The 15,383-nt window shown below is 27.9% G+C and overlaps 1 protein-coding gene across 3 annotated transcripts in view; it reads right to left on the bottom strand.

Annotated features, from left to right (window-relative positions):
• LOC105430886 (calcium/calmodulin-dependent protein kinase kinase 1) overlaps positions 1-15,383 on the bottom strand; it is a 55,539-nt gene that overhangs the window by 20,759 nt on the left and 19,397 nt on the right. Inside the window, exons 4-5 of one of the 3 annotated variants that reach the window (XM_089074072.1) lie at positions 883-1,259; positions 658-825 (exon numbers count right to left, since the gene is read on the bottom strand). In XM_089074072.1, coding sequence (XP_088930198.1) covers positions 658-825; positions 883-1,259 — 545 coding nt within the window. Of the gene's footprint in view, positions 1-657; positions 1,260-12,513; positions 12,864-15,383 lie in introns of those variants that run through there. The other 2 variants (XM_011644653.3, XM_011644652.3) reach the window with 2 other exon arrangements.

Raw genomic sequence — 15,383 nt, 5'->3', positions numbered from 1 at the left:
TCGATAGAATAGATTTATAAAACATACTGAAAATTCTTTTTTTGTTGTGTAATTAATAAATAACTCTAAGAATATATTTAGGAATGAATGGTGTATCAGAAAGAGAGCTGAAATAGAGATTCAATTCAATTCTAGATATATGATTATTTATTAATTAACAGAGCGAAAGAAGAGTTTCCGATATATCTTACAATGTAAAATTCTGTTTCATGGAGTGCAAAAATTATTTTATAAAAAAATGTTTCTATTTTAGTGTATTTTGCAAAAATTTTTATCATGAATTTTAACGTTATAATCATCGCTTTTAACATTATAATTTAAGATGGCTGTAATAAAATTATAATTCTGTAATAAAATTATAATTCTCTTTTGAATAAAAAATAATATTTAGATATGAGAGCCGGTTTTATGAGGAAATTTTCCAGTTCGGAGATCGGCGATTTTTATTAAAATATCACTTGAACTTTTGCTCACAATATTTCTCTTTCATTACTACGTGAATTCTTTATGTGAATTCTCTATGTGAATTTACTATGTGAACTCTTGCCATGAATTTCAAGACTCGCTTTATCTAACTTGAAAATCTATAGTCCATTGTAGCAATATCGTTCTAGATAACAGATCGTACTGCTTGCAGTAACAATGCAGTTTACTTACTGAGACGAGTTGTTAGTCCATCATTGATCTCCTGAGTTTCGAAACTCTTCTGTCGTGGCAGGGTTTTTTCTTTGACCGCATCTTTTGTCTCTTCTACGTTGGGCATGTCGAGGCCGGAGGTCACGTTTCTGTGTACTTCTGTCGTCGGCATTCTCTCCTTCGCTGTATCTGCAAATGGCTCAACGTTCTCAATGTTCTCTTCAATATTCTCCTCTTTCACTCTACCAGCAAGATCCTTAATTAAGACTCCAAGACTTATAGGTTTCGATTTGTGTCTGTCCTTCGAAAGAGACTCTTGTTGTTGTGTATCACCGCTCGTCGTCGAGTTTCTTCTGTTATCCTCGAAGCTGTCTCGATGACTCACATAACCACTGCTCTGTCTTCGGAGAACTTCTGTAGTACTTTGTGTTAGAGTCTTTAACGCACCTTCTCCCTCTTCGAGATACAATGCGCTGTCTTTGCGTACTTCTTGAATGTATTCTGGACTCGATAATATTTTTGATGGACCTGGCGCATTCGTGGATACTTGTTCAGTATCAGAAATATCTTTTGTATTAGTAGGAGGGGGTGAATTTATAGGAGAAGTATCAACCGCAGAACGTCTGAAAAAGAGACAGAAGCGAATATTTATCATATGTTTAATCAAAAAAATTTCTTGTTAAATAATCATAAATCTTAGTATTTAAAAATAACGTTTACGTCTTGCAATATTCTCTTTCTGCATTACCATTACTATTTTTTGTGAAAATAATATATTCACATAGTACAAACTGATCATGACATAATTTTTTTCTTAGTAGGAAACTATTATTTACAATTAATAAAATTGTCATTAAGATATTATTAATAATGATTTTATTACGACAATAAATAAAATTATTTTAAACTTCCGATTACGCCATATGTTATATATAATTTATAAAACGTATAAGATTTTTTATCAAAGTATTATCGTCTTATTTCTGCACTAACGTTTAAAAGTGCAAAGCTGCAACTCAATAACGAAATGTCAAACAGCCAACACGTGGTAGTATTATCGTTTATCGAGATAATAATATTTGACACCATAAAATAATCACAGAATAGACGAAAAAACGTCATCATTACGTAAAACTCCTTCAAATTCATAAGAGACATGTAAGTAGAGCTTTAACATTTGATATAAACAGCTCTCGTTTATTGGCTTGTGTGGATAACGAGATACATTAAAACATCGATAAGTCAAATTGCAGAAGAAAACAATATTATAGTCCTGTAATTTCCTTGAGATATTGTAATTTTAATTTAAAATATTTTTTTCAAAAATATATACTTTTTAAAATATCTAAATACGTCGGATTATGAAAACTTTGTATGATAGAAATAAAACAATGGGATAATAGAACAATGGGATAATAATGGTTATCGCTCGACAGGCAAAATCTTAGGTGTTTTATAATTTTTAAAAATAAAACATTCAATTCTGTTCAATGAAGTAAAATTAATAAAACTTTTAGATCAAGTTAATAGTTGCGCAAATAATTAATAATAATTTAACATCAAGTTGATTCTGAGAAATATAAAAAAGATATTTCATTAAATTCCGAGTTATATGGAATCACATAATAAATACGTGTTTTTTATTCATGGCAAAGTAATCTACAATTGAGATTTATTGGCGACGTGATCATACGTTGAAACATGAAAATATAAAATTTAAATAACAAATCGGTTTCATGCCTTACGGCTTGCCCCGAGATAAAACGAAGAAGAGAATAATAAAATTGTTGACACGTGTAAGATGAGTTTGCGTTTTTTTTTTTGGTACAATAGTAACCAAGTTTTCTTCTCATTTTCGCATCATATGTGACAAGATCGAAAATATTTTTATATTATAAGCTAACTAACTAGAAAAGTACCTAGAGTGATATTTTTAAAAGTTTTTAAAAAAATATAGATCAATATAGATCTTCAAAAAGCATTTGGGCAAACCTACTCCAATATAGATAACTTGCAAATGCATTGATTCGTGACTCAGAGTTTATTTTAGGATCAATTTCGAATTTGAGTCAATTAGTCCAAAAAGCTCTACATAGCTCTACAGGTTTCTGAGGATATAATTTCAATTTTAAACTTATTTCGCATTTCAACGTTCTTCATCGGGGAATTAGTTTTAGAAACTTTAAAATTTTGATCGATTTAAAAAAAATTTTTTATTTTTATTTTATTATAGTATAATGTGGAAACTTCACAAATTCTTTGTAAATTTTTAAAATTCTATTGTATAGTTTTCATAAAAATGCGTATAAATTGTATATTTTTCATAAAAATTTTTTTAACACAAAAAGAGGCGTTTACATTTTTGCATTGAAACAAATTTTCATTTATAATTGAATATAATGCATCGAACGTGGAAAATTGTTTTTATACACACTTTTTTAGACAACACGCAACACATATGTCGGCATCTGGATCACTTATTACGATTAGTGAGGAATATCGTTAAAACATATCGCGTCCTGCAGAAAAAGTTTTAACACTTGAAGCTGCGAACGATTCATGAATGTCAACGAACTAATGTTGAACCTACAGGTTTTAATCCTGGGATTGCTGTTTTAATGCTGGGATCGTAATCACTACAAAAACTGGACGGCGCGTGTACATTGTTGTTTACGTACGTGAAGCACGTCCCATCACGGAATGCATATTTATCTGCATTTATCTGATCGTTGCATCCGCATTCGACTGGCAAATGAGGCGTAATACGCACACGTAAATCGCAATACGGTCAGTAACGGCGTAACCGAAGAGAATCGGAAAAAATTGAATGATTCGACAATCAAATAGTTCGTGGATTTTTTTCATTAAAAACTGTTTCTATATTTATTTAAGCTATAAATTTATTAATAATTATACTTATATGTATGATCTGTCCAACGACTTTCATTTAATATTTAATCTTTTAATATTTTTTATTGTATTAAAATTAATCTTCTCTTAAAATTTATCTTCTCCCATACGTTTCTTTTCTAAAAATATATTAAAATTTTATTAATCTCTTTCTCTTAAAGAAGGATAGAAATTTATTTAATGTAATTAAAAAAATATACTTTCTGCCAAAAGAAATTTTTAACTTATTTTTAAAGTAAAAGTTCAATACAAAAAAATTAATTTTCAGTTATCTTATATTTTGAAAATGAAAGAGAAAGAGATGATGCTAGGAAAAAAACGAATAAATATTAATAATGAAATAAATGGCTTTTTATAGGAGAAAGCGTAAAAAAAATATAAAAATTTTATGTTCCCTGACTAATTACGTAACGCAAAAGTAATAAAAATATGCCATCGTGGAATTGCTTCGATACATTGCATTTATAACATGATAGTATATCAGACGCATTTTCACATATCGCAGATTTTTTTTTATTTCGTTGTAGTTATCTATTCCGAAGTATGGCCAATACTATAGAAACCACAAGTGGCGATAAGAACATCGAAATTCATAATAATCTTATTACAAAATGCTCGATTATATGACTTTCATATCACTATTTAATGATATTGACAAACTGATAAGAGTATGTTTGTAACGTTACATTTGTAAAAATATTTATTTTGTTAAGACAAGACACTTTGATGAGTTATTATATATTTGTAATGTGTATTATACATTAATTAAAATTTTCAATAACGTAAATTAATTTTATCATAATATGACTTTCTTGTTTGTTGATTGAGTGATGTTGTGACTCTTAATTTCGTGAAATAATAATTGGCGTATGATTGCAAATTACGTTTTCTTATATATAGAATATGATATCACAAATGCGATGCTTAGAAGATCTATTAAAGATTTTATTATTAGATTACTGAAATGTAATGAATATTTATTGCAAGTAATTAAGTAATATAATAGTTTAAGTAATATAATACGCAGGGAATCTCACAATTATTTCGCCTTACATTTTGATATGCTAAAACTTTCGTATGCTAAAACTTTCCAGTTAATGTTTTGATGACATTTGTACTTTATATCTGCAATAGTAATAATTACGATTTCTTACATCTCATATAACATAATGTAAGCTTAACTTTTAATTGTGAAATAATTATATACAGAATGTTTCATTGACATACCTTTCATAGATAGGTGGATTATACTAAATAGAGAAGTGCGATTTTTGTAATAATTAGTGAGATATTCATTTATATTATAAACGGATAGCCTATTACATTTGTAAATTACATCTTAAAATATTTCGCCGTGTGACAAACGTGTATAAGGCTAGGCTGTCTTTTCACATGGGCGCATTTACGGATCTTATAAATTAATATCTTAATTATTATGAGAAAATTGAAAAATGGTAGAAAATTTTTATTTTCCATATAATCCATCTATCTGCCTATGAAAGATGTGTTAGTAACTATGAGACATCCAATATAGGATACATATATAAACGTTAGATTATTAATTATGTTATTTAACCATTTTGCAATAACCCTAAAAAATGCATTTTATAATGAATTAAAAAATTTAAATATTAAAGTATATTTAAGTCTAAAATATCAAAGTTTATCTTTTATATGTTAGCCTAGCTGATTATTAGATTTGTTGTACGAAGAATTTACTTTGATTCAATCGTACATCTTCAATGATTTTTGTTGAAACAATTGAAAAACTGCGCAAAATGTGTGATAACTAAAGCTCTTAATCGAAGAAGAGTATAACATTTTCCGATCTGAATATTTTTCAATTAAAATTCATGCCTGTGATATTTATTAATCAAATGCGAACGGCACGGTTGATAAAAATAAATCCCCGAATAATTAATTATTATTTCAGAAATGAGTATACATGTCACGCGCACACAATTGTATCCTTTCTTTATTTACAGATCGTCCGCGAATCCAGTGTAACTTCTTACTCAAAGTAAGAGTGAGTAGTGAACTAATATATTAATTGAAGTGTAATTACATTGTGTTGTGCGGTACATGCAGTATACGTCACGCAACATGTTCGTTCTTGTGGGTATCTAATAATGAATGTATATTAAACACATAACTTGCTACCAAAGTATAAGTGTTATTTATTTTTATTTTATTAAGTTTTCTTTATTTTTATAATTATAAGTATATTTTATAATTATAAAATAACACTTATAATTATATGCACAGTTATTTACTGGCATAATTATTTTAAAAATAGACAATTTTAGAAATTACGTAAATAGTAGATGCTATCGGTGAATCTCTTTTGTTATAAAGAATTTTACAATCATTTAATAAATTAGACGTGAAGGAAATTGAGAGGCCAGTGTCTCATGTCAAATGCGTCAATGTCTTATAAGCATGAGACTGACAGTATACAATCAACCAGTTGCAATATACAATTGAAATATAAATATAAAATATAAATATAAATATAAAATCGAATATATAAATTCCCTATTATAAAGCATCTTGATCGTCTCCGTATGATTACTTTTGCATCACTAGATAGATAGACTTTAATGACGATAATGGGTAACAAGTTTTTGATTGACTATAAACGCATACTTACACTTTTACTTACACATCTAAAGTCCCACATGTTTTACACGTTTACACACCTATACTTCTATATCTCCACTTTCCTATATACCTTGCACAGTTGCACACATTCACGCTTTTTCACATAATCACATTATCTATGCATATATACTTATACGCCTACACATCTGCTATTTCACACTCTTACATGTTTGCATTTACATCTCTACCCACTCCCTATACACTCACACTCATTCTCTCATGCAGTTATGGGTCTACATGTATATACTCTATCTCCATACGCCCACACATTTGCTGTCTCACAATTTCAAATGTTTAGACACCTATATCTTCATACTCTATTTTCATACATCCGAATATATACAATTTTATATTTGTACGCAACCGATTTTCATACATTCACATTTTTACACTCACATGCATTCTTAATTTTATACACCTACAGAATGCAAATATTAGACAATTTTTAAATTCTATAAATATATATACTAAATACTAAATAAATAAATAATGCCTATAAATATATATACTAAAAAAATGATATAATTAAAAAATTATCTTTTCAAAAAAAGCAAAATGATGTCAAGTGCATGCATAGTATGTACATAAAAAAATTGTTAAATAAAATTGAAATTGAATTAAATATTATTTCAATTATTAGAAAAAATTATCCTATAAATTATTCTATAAAATATCACTTTAATAAAAGAATTATTAAATTGAAAGAAATTATTGTATATGTAAATGTAAATGTAAATGTAATGTAAATGTAAATGTAAATAATAAAAAGATGTAAATGTAAATGTAAATGTAATAATAAATGTAAATGTTTTAACTTTGTACAAAAATAATGAAAAATTGCCCTAGTTATTATCAATATTAAAATAAAATATTAAATTACATTAATAACATTTTAATGAACTTAACTGAATATTGAAGGAGTGATATATTTTGATTTACACCTATGTATAGTTGAAATGTATAGTTGAATCAAAGTTGTAATATTGAAGTAATAAAATATTTTAAAATTTTACTACTCTTTTAAGAATAATTCATTAAAGAAATATATTTTTGAATTGACATCGAAATTTGTCAATATATGATATGATATTAGTCAATCGTTCAGCACTATATTTTATCGATTTGATATATTATTATCTAATATTAAGTCGATGTTTCAAGCTTTTAAAGACACAACACATTACATTAAAATTATGTTTTCTTAGAGAGAGAAGATTTCTTAATTATTTGGCATGTTTTCAAGATATCTCATAGTTTTCATTTGGCATGCAATATTAGAGAAATGGAAAACGTAATGCAGAGTCTCAATTGATGAATAAACTTCTTGTGCTTTCAACTGGGATGCTCTCTAGTCTTGCCATTCTCTGCAAAAAGTTTTTCCGAAAGCGTACGAAATACTAAACGAGATCCTTGGGGCGAACTTTAGTAAAATGAGTTACTTGAGAAGAAAAGCCTCAAGAAAAAGAATTTCGTTAATTTCAGAGAAAGCTGAGCTACTACAATAATGGCACTCTTCTATGAAATAAAAGTTGAAAGATTTTGTTATGACAAGTGAAAGCAAACAAATCTCTCATAAAAATTAAAATATTAATTTTTACAAACGAAAATATATTAATAAAATTATTATTTTTTCAAAAGAAAAGCAAAAAGTATAAAATTATTCTTTTGACTAAAAAATTAAGAAAAAAATTAATATATTGCACAGAAATTAGAAAAAATTGTTAAATTTTTCCTAATTTTTATTTTAAGACTTTTTTTCATAAATTTAATAAATATTAAAATTATAAATCTGTTTTACCATTTTTATTGTATTTATTGTACCATTTTTATATATTTTATATATTATATTTTTATATATTTACCATTTTTATTATTTTTTTGAATGTTTTCAAATTTTAACTGAAATAGATTGACCTTATATTTTGCATGAATGGTAACAAGAATTTTAAATTACATCTACATTTGTACGTTTTGTATACTTTTCAAAATAATTCATCAATATAATCTGATCTCTATTTTTGAAGCTTTTAATTTATCAGTGACATCATATTCAGTGATTTATAAATGTTAACATTTAAATATTGCTGTATTAAAATTCGTGGAAATATATTATTTCTTGAAAAAAAAACGTAAATATTATGTATACATATATTATTATATGCATATTGCATATAATTATTCTATCATTTAATTTTTCTCAATCTGATTTCAAGTTTTACATTGGATTACATATAATCTTTCTTTTAATAATATTATTGTGTAAATTAATTTGCACATAGTTTATCTCTTTTCTTGTAAACATTTCTAAAAATTCTAAAAACAGACATTTTGTCACAAAAAATTGCTTTCGTATTTCCATTTTATAAATGCCGAATAGAAAGGATTTTTCATTTTACATGAATAAAATATGAACTACTTATGAATCGAGTACGCATATAAAAGCAACAAAAATAAAAGTATATGTCAGCCTTAACATACTTGTCATATGGATTGAAAATATCTTCATTTTTAAGTTGGAAATTATTACTGAGATATTCAATTATAATAAAGCTTAAATATTTCATAAACATGTTATTAGATATTTAAGATATTAGATATTTAATTTTAGATATTTAAACATTCTGATATTAAAACAAAATGTATAACATTTGAATTTCGGATTTTTTGAAAATATATTATATGTATATATTTTTCCTAAAGTGTCATTTTTCCTAAAAATCTTAATTATTTTTCAAAATAATTTGAGCAAAATTTTTTAAATGATACAAATCAATTATGATAACGATAATGAGAAAATGTTACAGTTGTAAAAAAGGAGAGAGATGTATCTCTTACGATAGAAGAGTAAAGTTTGGCATGATGCAGGCAAGCGAGTTGAGTTGAGTAAAGAGGAAAGAGAAGAGACTGTCTTCTGTTGGCTATTAATCAGTTACTAACGTGACAGTGTCTCGACTAATAGCGTTATTAACGACACAGTTATAGTACGTGACTCCCTATAGCTCTCGTATCATTTTCATGCATTGTTAGCGTACATCAACGATCAATACTATTTGCAATTAGAAGGACGTGTTACTTTTCGCGATAAGAATCATGAAACACGTTAGATGACCTTCTTTTACTTGGAAAAAAAGTGTATTTGAATTAATTACTTAATTGATGGATATCAATTTTTTAAGGGAATTTATGTTCCAAAGATATTAAAGAAAAATTTATTTCTATTATATGTAATTAAGATCAAAATAATACGAAAATAAAAATATAAGTTTCATTATTATTATTGTTATATGTTTATTAGTTTATATTAACTATAATAAGTAAATTATAAAGCTCTGATGTATTAATATAAACAAAGAATAAAGCAAATAGGAGCCAAACCAGAAACCGTCTTGAATATGACTATTACTGAAGATGATTAAATTGATCGAAATGTTCAAGATTTATTAAGTTTTTTTTTTTTAAATTAATGTTTGTACGTTCTGCTTACTGCACTTAGTTCTTATTTGTTTTATTCTTTGTTTGTTGTTTCTATTAATAATTTTTAAGAGATAAGAAAATAGAAAAAAAAATAAAAAAATAGAAAAGATATAAATAATACATACAAAGCGATATTCCAACTGCAGAAAAAATTTTAAAAATCGATATAGAGCGCATCCATTCACGTTTTTGTAGTAATGGTCAGCAGATGAAAGCATTTTGATTAAGCGTGATGAAGCATACACTTATGGACGTCCGATGGCTATGCATCACTTTCATAAACCATTGCACTACATCATACGGATGATTGAGCTCATTAACACCTAGCCGTAGATATTAGTGGCTCTTTGACAACCTTCCGTTTGCTGTCATAAACCCGAAGTGAAAATCCGAAGAGAAGGAAGTCCGCGGAATTATGACACTTCACAATATTACACAAGAATTTCTACGAAAATCTCTAAAACATGTCGCATTTTATAAATATATATATATATATATATATATATATATATATATATATAAATTTTGAAATCATTATAACTTAAATCATATAGTCTATAAATTTTACAGATACGTCTACGCGCACTTTACCTAACAACATTCATGCAAACTTCTCATATTGAAATTACCGGATACAAACGTTACGGTCGACATCTCACTCAGTCTCGTCTCATTTCGGGATTACATGATTTTGGTTAAATATAGACACACCGCGTATTCGAATATCCTTTGAGTATGACATTTCAAACCGTGATCGCGTGCATCATTCCTTCGTGACGTCGTTCCGTTCCTTTTACTCTAGCTGACAGATTGAATTAATGATGCATCGCGCCGTCGACCAGTTCGTTCGTTCGCAACCATCGTCAACGCAAACCGATATTGCGATTCGATCGATTCCAATGCACATTGCACATAGAAACACGTTTTAGACTATAAATGAACTTGCAATAGATATGTTGCTGTTCTCTCCGGCTCTTGGAAGTCGCTTTAAATTAATCATGCCTCGAAACAATCGTTTCAACATTTCTTGTTACTCGTAGTCTTTTAAATCAATTAAACCTCCAGACTTTTGCATTCGATCTTGCGGAATCATCACAGTATTAGCATACTTCAGAATAGTCTATATCTAGAATTTCGGTATTTCTGTTTTTCTGTATAAGTAAAATTAAAACAATTTATTTACTTATTTATCAATTTTGCAAAGCAAATTAAAGCGATTTTCAAAACAATGCAAAGAATATCAAAATGAAATTGTTATTATAATAAAAAAATGTAGACATTTTTACCAATTAAATTTTTTCTAGTTGTAATATTTGTTTCCTCATCTATCGTATTATCACACGGACATTTTCATAATTATCTTCTAGCACTTAACTAGATATTTATGACGCGATAGATTGTATGTCATATCGGATTTAATATGATTACTAGCTCAATTAATTATTGAACTATTGAATGCAATTATGATCAGACTGATTTGTGAAATATTAAATAACACATTTCTTCTGTTTCGATTTAGAATACCGTGCACAAAATGTATTTATACGTGTATTTATATATTTTTTTAATAAAATTTAAATTATAAGATATTTATGATATTATCAATATCAAAGGAAATATATCGCAAATTTAAAAGTATCAGTAATTAATAATAATATATTTATTCCAACATTTAGATAACCGTAACATTATTTTTATAATATTATTTACAATATTATCATACGATAAAATAATATATTATCTCATAAATAAACTGTATAACTTTTATAACTCGACATTTCGAATTTCTATAACTATCGATAATACATTAGTATATTGAAATTATATAGTAGTTTAATTACGTAGTAGTTCACTATGACGTAGTTAACATTTACGAATTAATTTTATTAGTCAATAAGATTGTTCGTTGTATCTGTAGGCGGTAAATTTTACAGCATTGTGTACGTGTACGTGTAAACATGCACGATTCGATGTTTTCAAAACTCGCATCGAATAATAATAGTTTATTAATTAGTCTCGATCGACATCGTGTATCGTTCGATGTTACGAAGCTGCCAGATTGTTGCCAGATTGTTACGATGCTATTAATATCTTGACAATGCTATCACACTCATTCGCAACTGCGTGCAATTTATGGATGTGAAATTTTTGAAACGCGAATTATACATGTTTAAATCATTATACATGTTTAAATCATTCAAGTCAGCATTTATAATTTATGTGATTAAATTCCGACTAAATTTACGAATGATCGTAAAGATAATATTCTTATGTGTCTTTATTATAACGTTGAATATAATCTTGTTTGCACAATAAGTAACAAAAAAAAAAAGTTTCGCGAAAATAAAATAAATTTTAATTGAATAAAATCCCATTTGCATAATAGTTGCTCCTCTGGAGCAATAATTTATATTCCAATAATTATTTACTCTTACTTATTTAAATATTGACTGTCAGTACATATTTATAAGATATGAAAAAAATATTGCTTAAAAAGTGTTAAAATAAATAATAATGTCAATATTTCCAAGAATATTTGAATTGTTATTAATTCATGAAATGATTCATGATGATCGTGAAATAATTCATAATTATAATAGATAATTATTTTTTTTTAATTATATTTTCAACTTTTTTTATTGATTATTTTTTTCAAGAAAATTTTTATAAGAACCATTACGTTTTCTTGAAAACTATTGTTGTACTGTAGCCTGTTTTTATTTTTTACAAATGAATGAATAAACAAATCAGATACAATTTCAATTTTATTTATATAGAGAGAGAGACTATCGAGAATCTTGCTACTTCTTCGTTTATATAGAGATCTCTTACCTATCAGAGACGCCGAAATCTTCAATAACTTCATATTGAAATATCTGCGCCATTGGCGCAGTTTACCAATGATTCGCAAACATTCGTCAATTCATCATCGGAATAATCTCCTCTTCTCTGACACTTTTAATGAAAATCTCAAATACTTTTCACACTGGATAATGTTGACGCTCAGTCACACTAGATGTCTACTTAAAGCTGCGAAGAGATTAAGTGGATTACTCACACTTGCGAGAACTTAGAAAAAAAGAGAGACTGAAAAACAGCAGTCAGCGATTTTTGAGCACTCTGCATCCGACGCAGTTTCCACTTCGGATTTCAGAGACGAACTCGTTCGCTCGACCACGTTGCTCTCCGCTCTGGCAACTACATGTAACTCGCGGAGTTTGGACCGCGTGCTTTTCCCACCACCTCTTCTTTACCGGTATCGTCGTAGCTACTACCTTTCAGACCGATATTCCAGTCGTATATTGTACCAGCTTGCTCCGCTCCGATCACGAGTTGCGTAATAATGACAGATAGGAGAGGGAGATGAGAGAGAGAGAGAGAGAGGGGAGAGAGAGAGAGAGAGAGAGAGAGAGGAGAGAGAGAGAGAGAGAGAGAGAGAGAGAGAGAGAGAGAGAGAGAGAGAGAGAGAGAGAGAGAGCACATGGAGCATCTATGATGGAGCTCTGCTGCCTGACTTGAAATATAGAGGAATAAATGAATATTCAAAACGCTATTTCCATTTTAGTATTACAATTGAGAAATAGAAGTTTCTTGAGAAGATTTTGCAAGTATCATCTCTTGGTTATATTTTATAACTCGAATCAATATATGTTATTGGAACATATTTAATAATCATCAGAGAAAAATGTTGTAAAGACTATTCATATCTAATATTGATATAACAAGTTTGTTTTTTTAACAATTTATTTTTTATATTTAAATATGTTCGATGGATAATCTCGAAAGAAGTATGTAGATATTTCCTAAAGGACTAACTTGACATAGACAATGATGAACGATTGAGCTTATGTAAGCGGATTCGTGTTTTCTTTGTAAATTTATTATTCAGCTTTTTGTGTTTGATGCCCTTTTGTAACTTTGTTTGCCCGGTTTACACGTGTTTGAACTCGTCTTTGATCTAATTCTGATCTGCTGGATCGTAAAAAGTATTGTGAAGTATTCGCTGGATTTTTTGACGAGACTGTCCTGCATCATCTCTGTAGCGACATGCGTTCATGTGAATAATACATGTATCGAAAAGTATGGGTTTGTGTAAGTGCGCGCTTCACTCTCGCAAGCCTCTCAGATCGAAGAATGCAGTTCTTTTAATCCATTATGTGAATGTCGCTTCTGCAAACTCTCACATTTGGCGAATGCTCCAGCGTCAGTATAAATATACTTGAAAGTTATACTAGATATCACGGAAGATTATTTTTTCACTGACTGGACAATTTCTTCTAAGTTCTATATTAATAAATAATAATAAAAATAATAAAAAAATAATAAAATAATTCTATAATAATAAAGATATTTAGAAAGACTTTTGGAGAAAATATATCCATTTTGTCGTAATATTTATATTGACAACTTAGAAATAATTATTTTAAATGCTTGCAACAAAGCTTTACGAGAGTCGCGAAAGAATTGCTTGAAAACGCGAGTAATATCAGAATGTCTTGATACGGCAAAATACAATCTTGCTAGTAAAAAGTGATAATTTATAACTTTGACCTTCTTGGCGATATGCCACCGTAATTCGCATAGGAAACGCTGTCATTATTGCATCTATTACATACTAGCGATGTAAATTATGACATCCTCTTGGCAACCGATAATGGAACTTGTATGATTTAAATTCTCGATATTTAAGGTTGCTAGCTAACACGTATCGACTATTCTGTTAATTTCACGCAGATGATTTCAATTTTCTCTTACACAATTCAAAATTTTAGGCTACATTCCAAAACTGTTATTGGAAGAAACGAAAGGTCAAAAGGCCGAGAGTAAAATGGCCGAATGTGCACGAAAAAACGAAAATAATCCATTTTCTGGAACGCCTTGGATAGAATTCAGAAGAAAATAAGAACTAGAAGGAAAAATGGAAAAGCAGAAGCTGATTATTGTATAATGACGGGACGAAATATTTTTTTTTCAAATTTATTTCCTGTGTATATAATAAAATCGAAAATAACATTAAATAATGACATAGTATTTAATTGCTATAATATACATAATATATGACGATATATAATATCATAATCACCTAATAAATGTGATATTTACGTATCTAATATCTATATATTGTATAAAAATATATATTCTTTGCCTGTTTAACAGGACATATTAGTCTTTATTATGAGTACATGGCTTTCTGTCAAATTCAAATAGGAATGGAATATTCTCCATTATCATAATCAAAGTTCGATTCTAATCTTATTTATCTTATGTAACGTCACGTCATTTTATGTTTCGTTCTCGTATTTGCTTTTCCAATTCATCATTGCAATTTACTAGTGATTCTCTTGCATAAAACGCAGATGAGAATTTTACTTGATGGAGAAAATTTTTTTTTCTAGTTTCTTTGGAACACCTCTGTGATAGGAAACACTCGATAACGTTTTGAAACAATCATTGAATAAAATTTTCTTCGAAAGCAACGTTTTGGAAATGTAACCTTAGTAATATAAAAATTACAGAATAATTTAATCTTAAAAAATAATTAAATATATATAAGAATATAAAATATAATTAAATCTAAATTGAATAATCTTACTAACATTAAAATTTCAATGAAAATTTTTTTTGATAAAAATATATAGCCATTGTGTATAATTATCGAGATTATATGTCATATCTATTTATATACGTGAAATATACCAGAT

Source organism: Pogonomyrmex barbatus, unplaced genomic scaffold (genome assembly GCF_055798465.1).
Source record: "Pogonomyrmex barbatus isolate J1 unplaced genomic scaffold, ASM5579846v1 scaffold16, whole genome shotgun sequence".
In the NCBI taxonomy this organism is placed as follows: Eukaryota; Metazoa; Arthropoda; class Insecta; order Hymenoptera; family Formicidae; genus Pogonomyrmex; species Pogonomyrmex barbatus.
The sequence above is the reverse complement of the archived record's forward strand: the minus strand, read 5'-3'. Positions and strand labels throughout refer to the sequence as shown.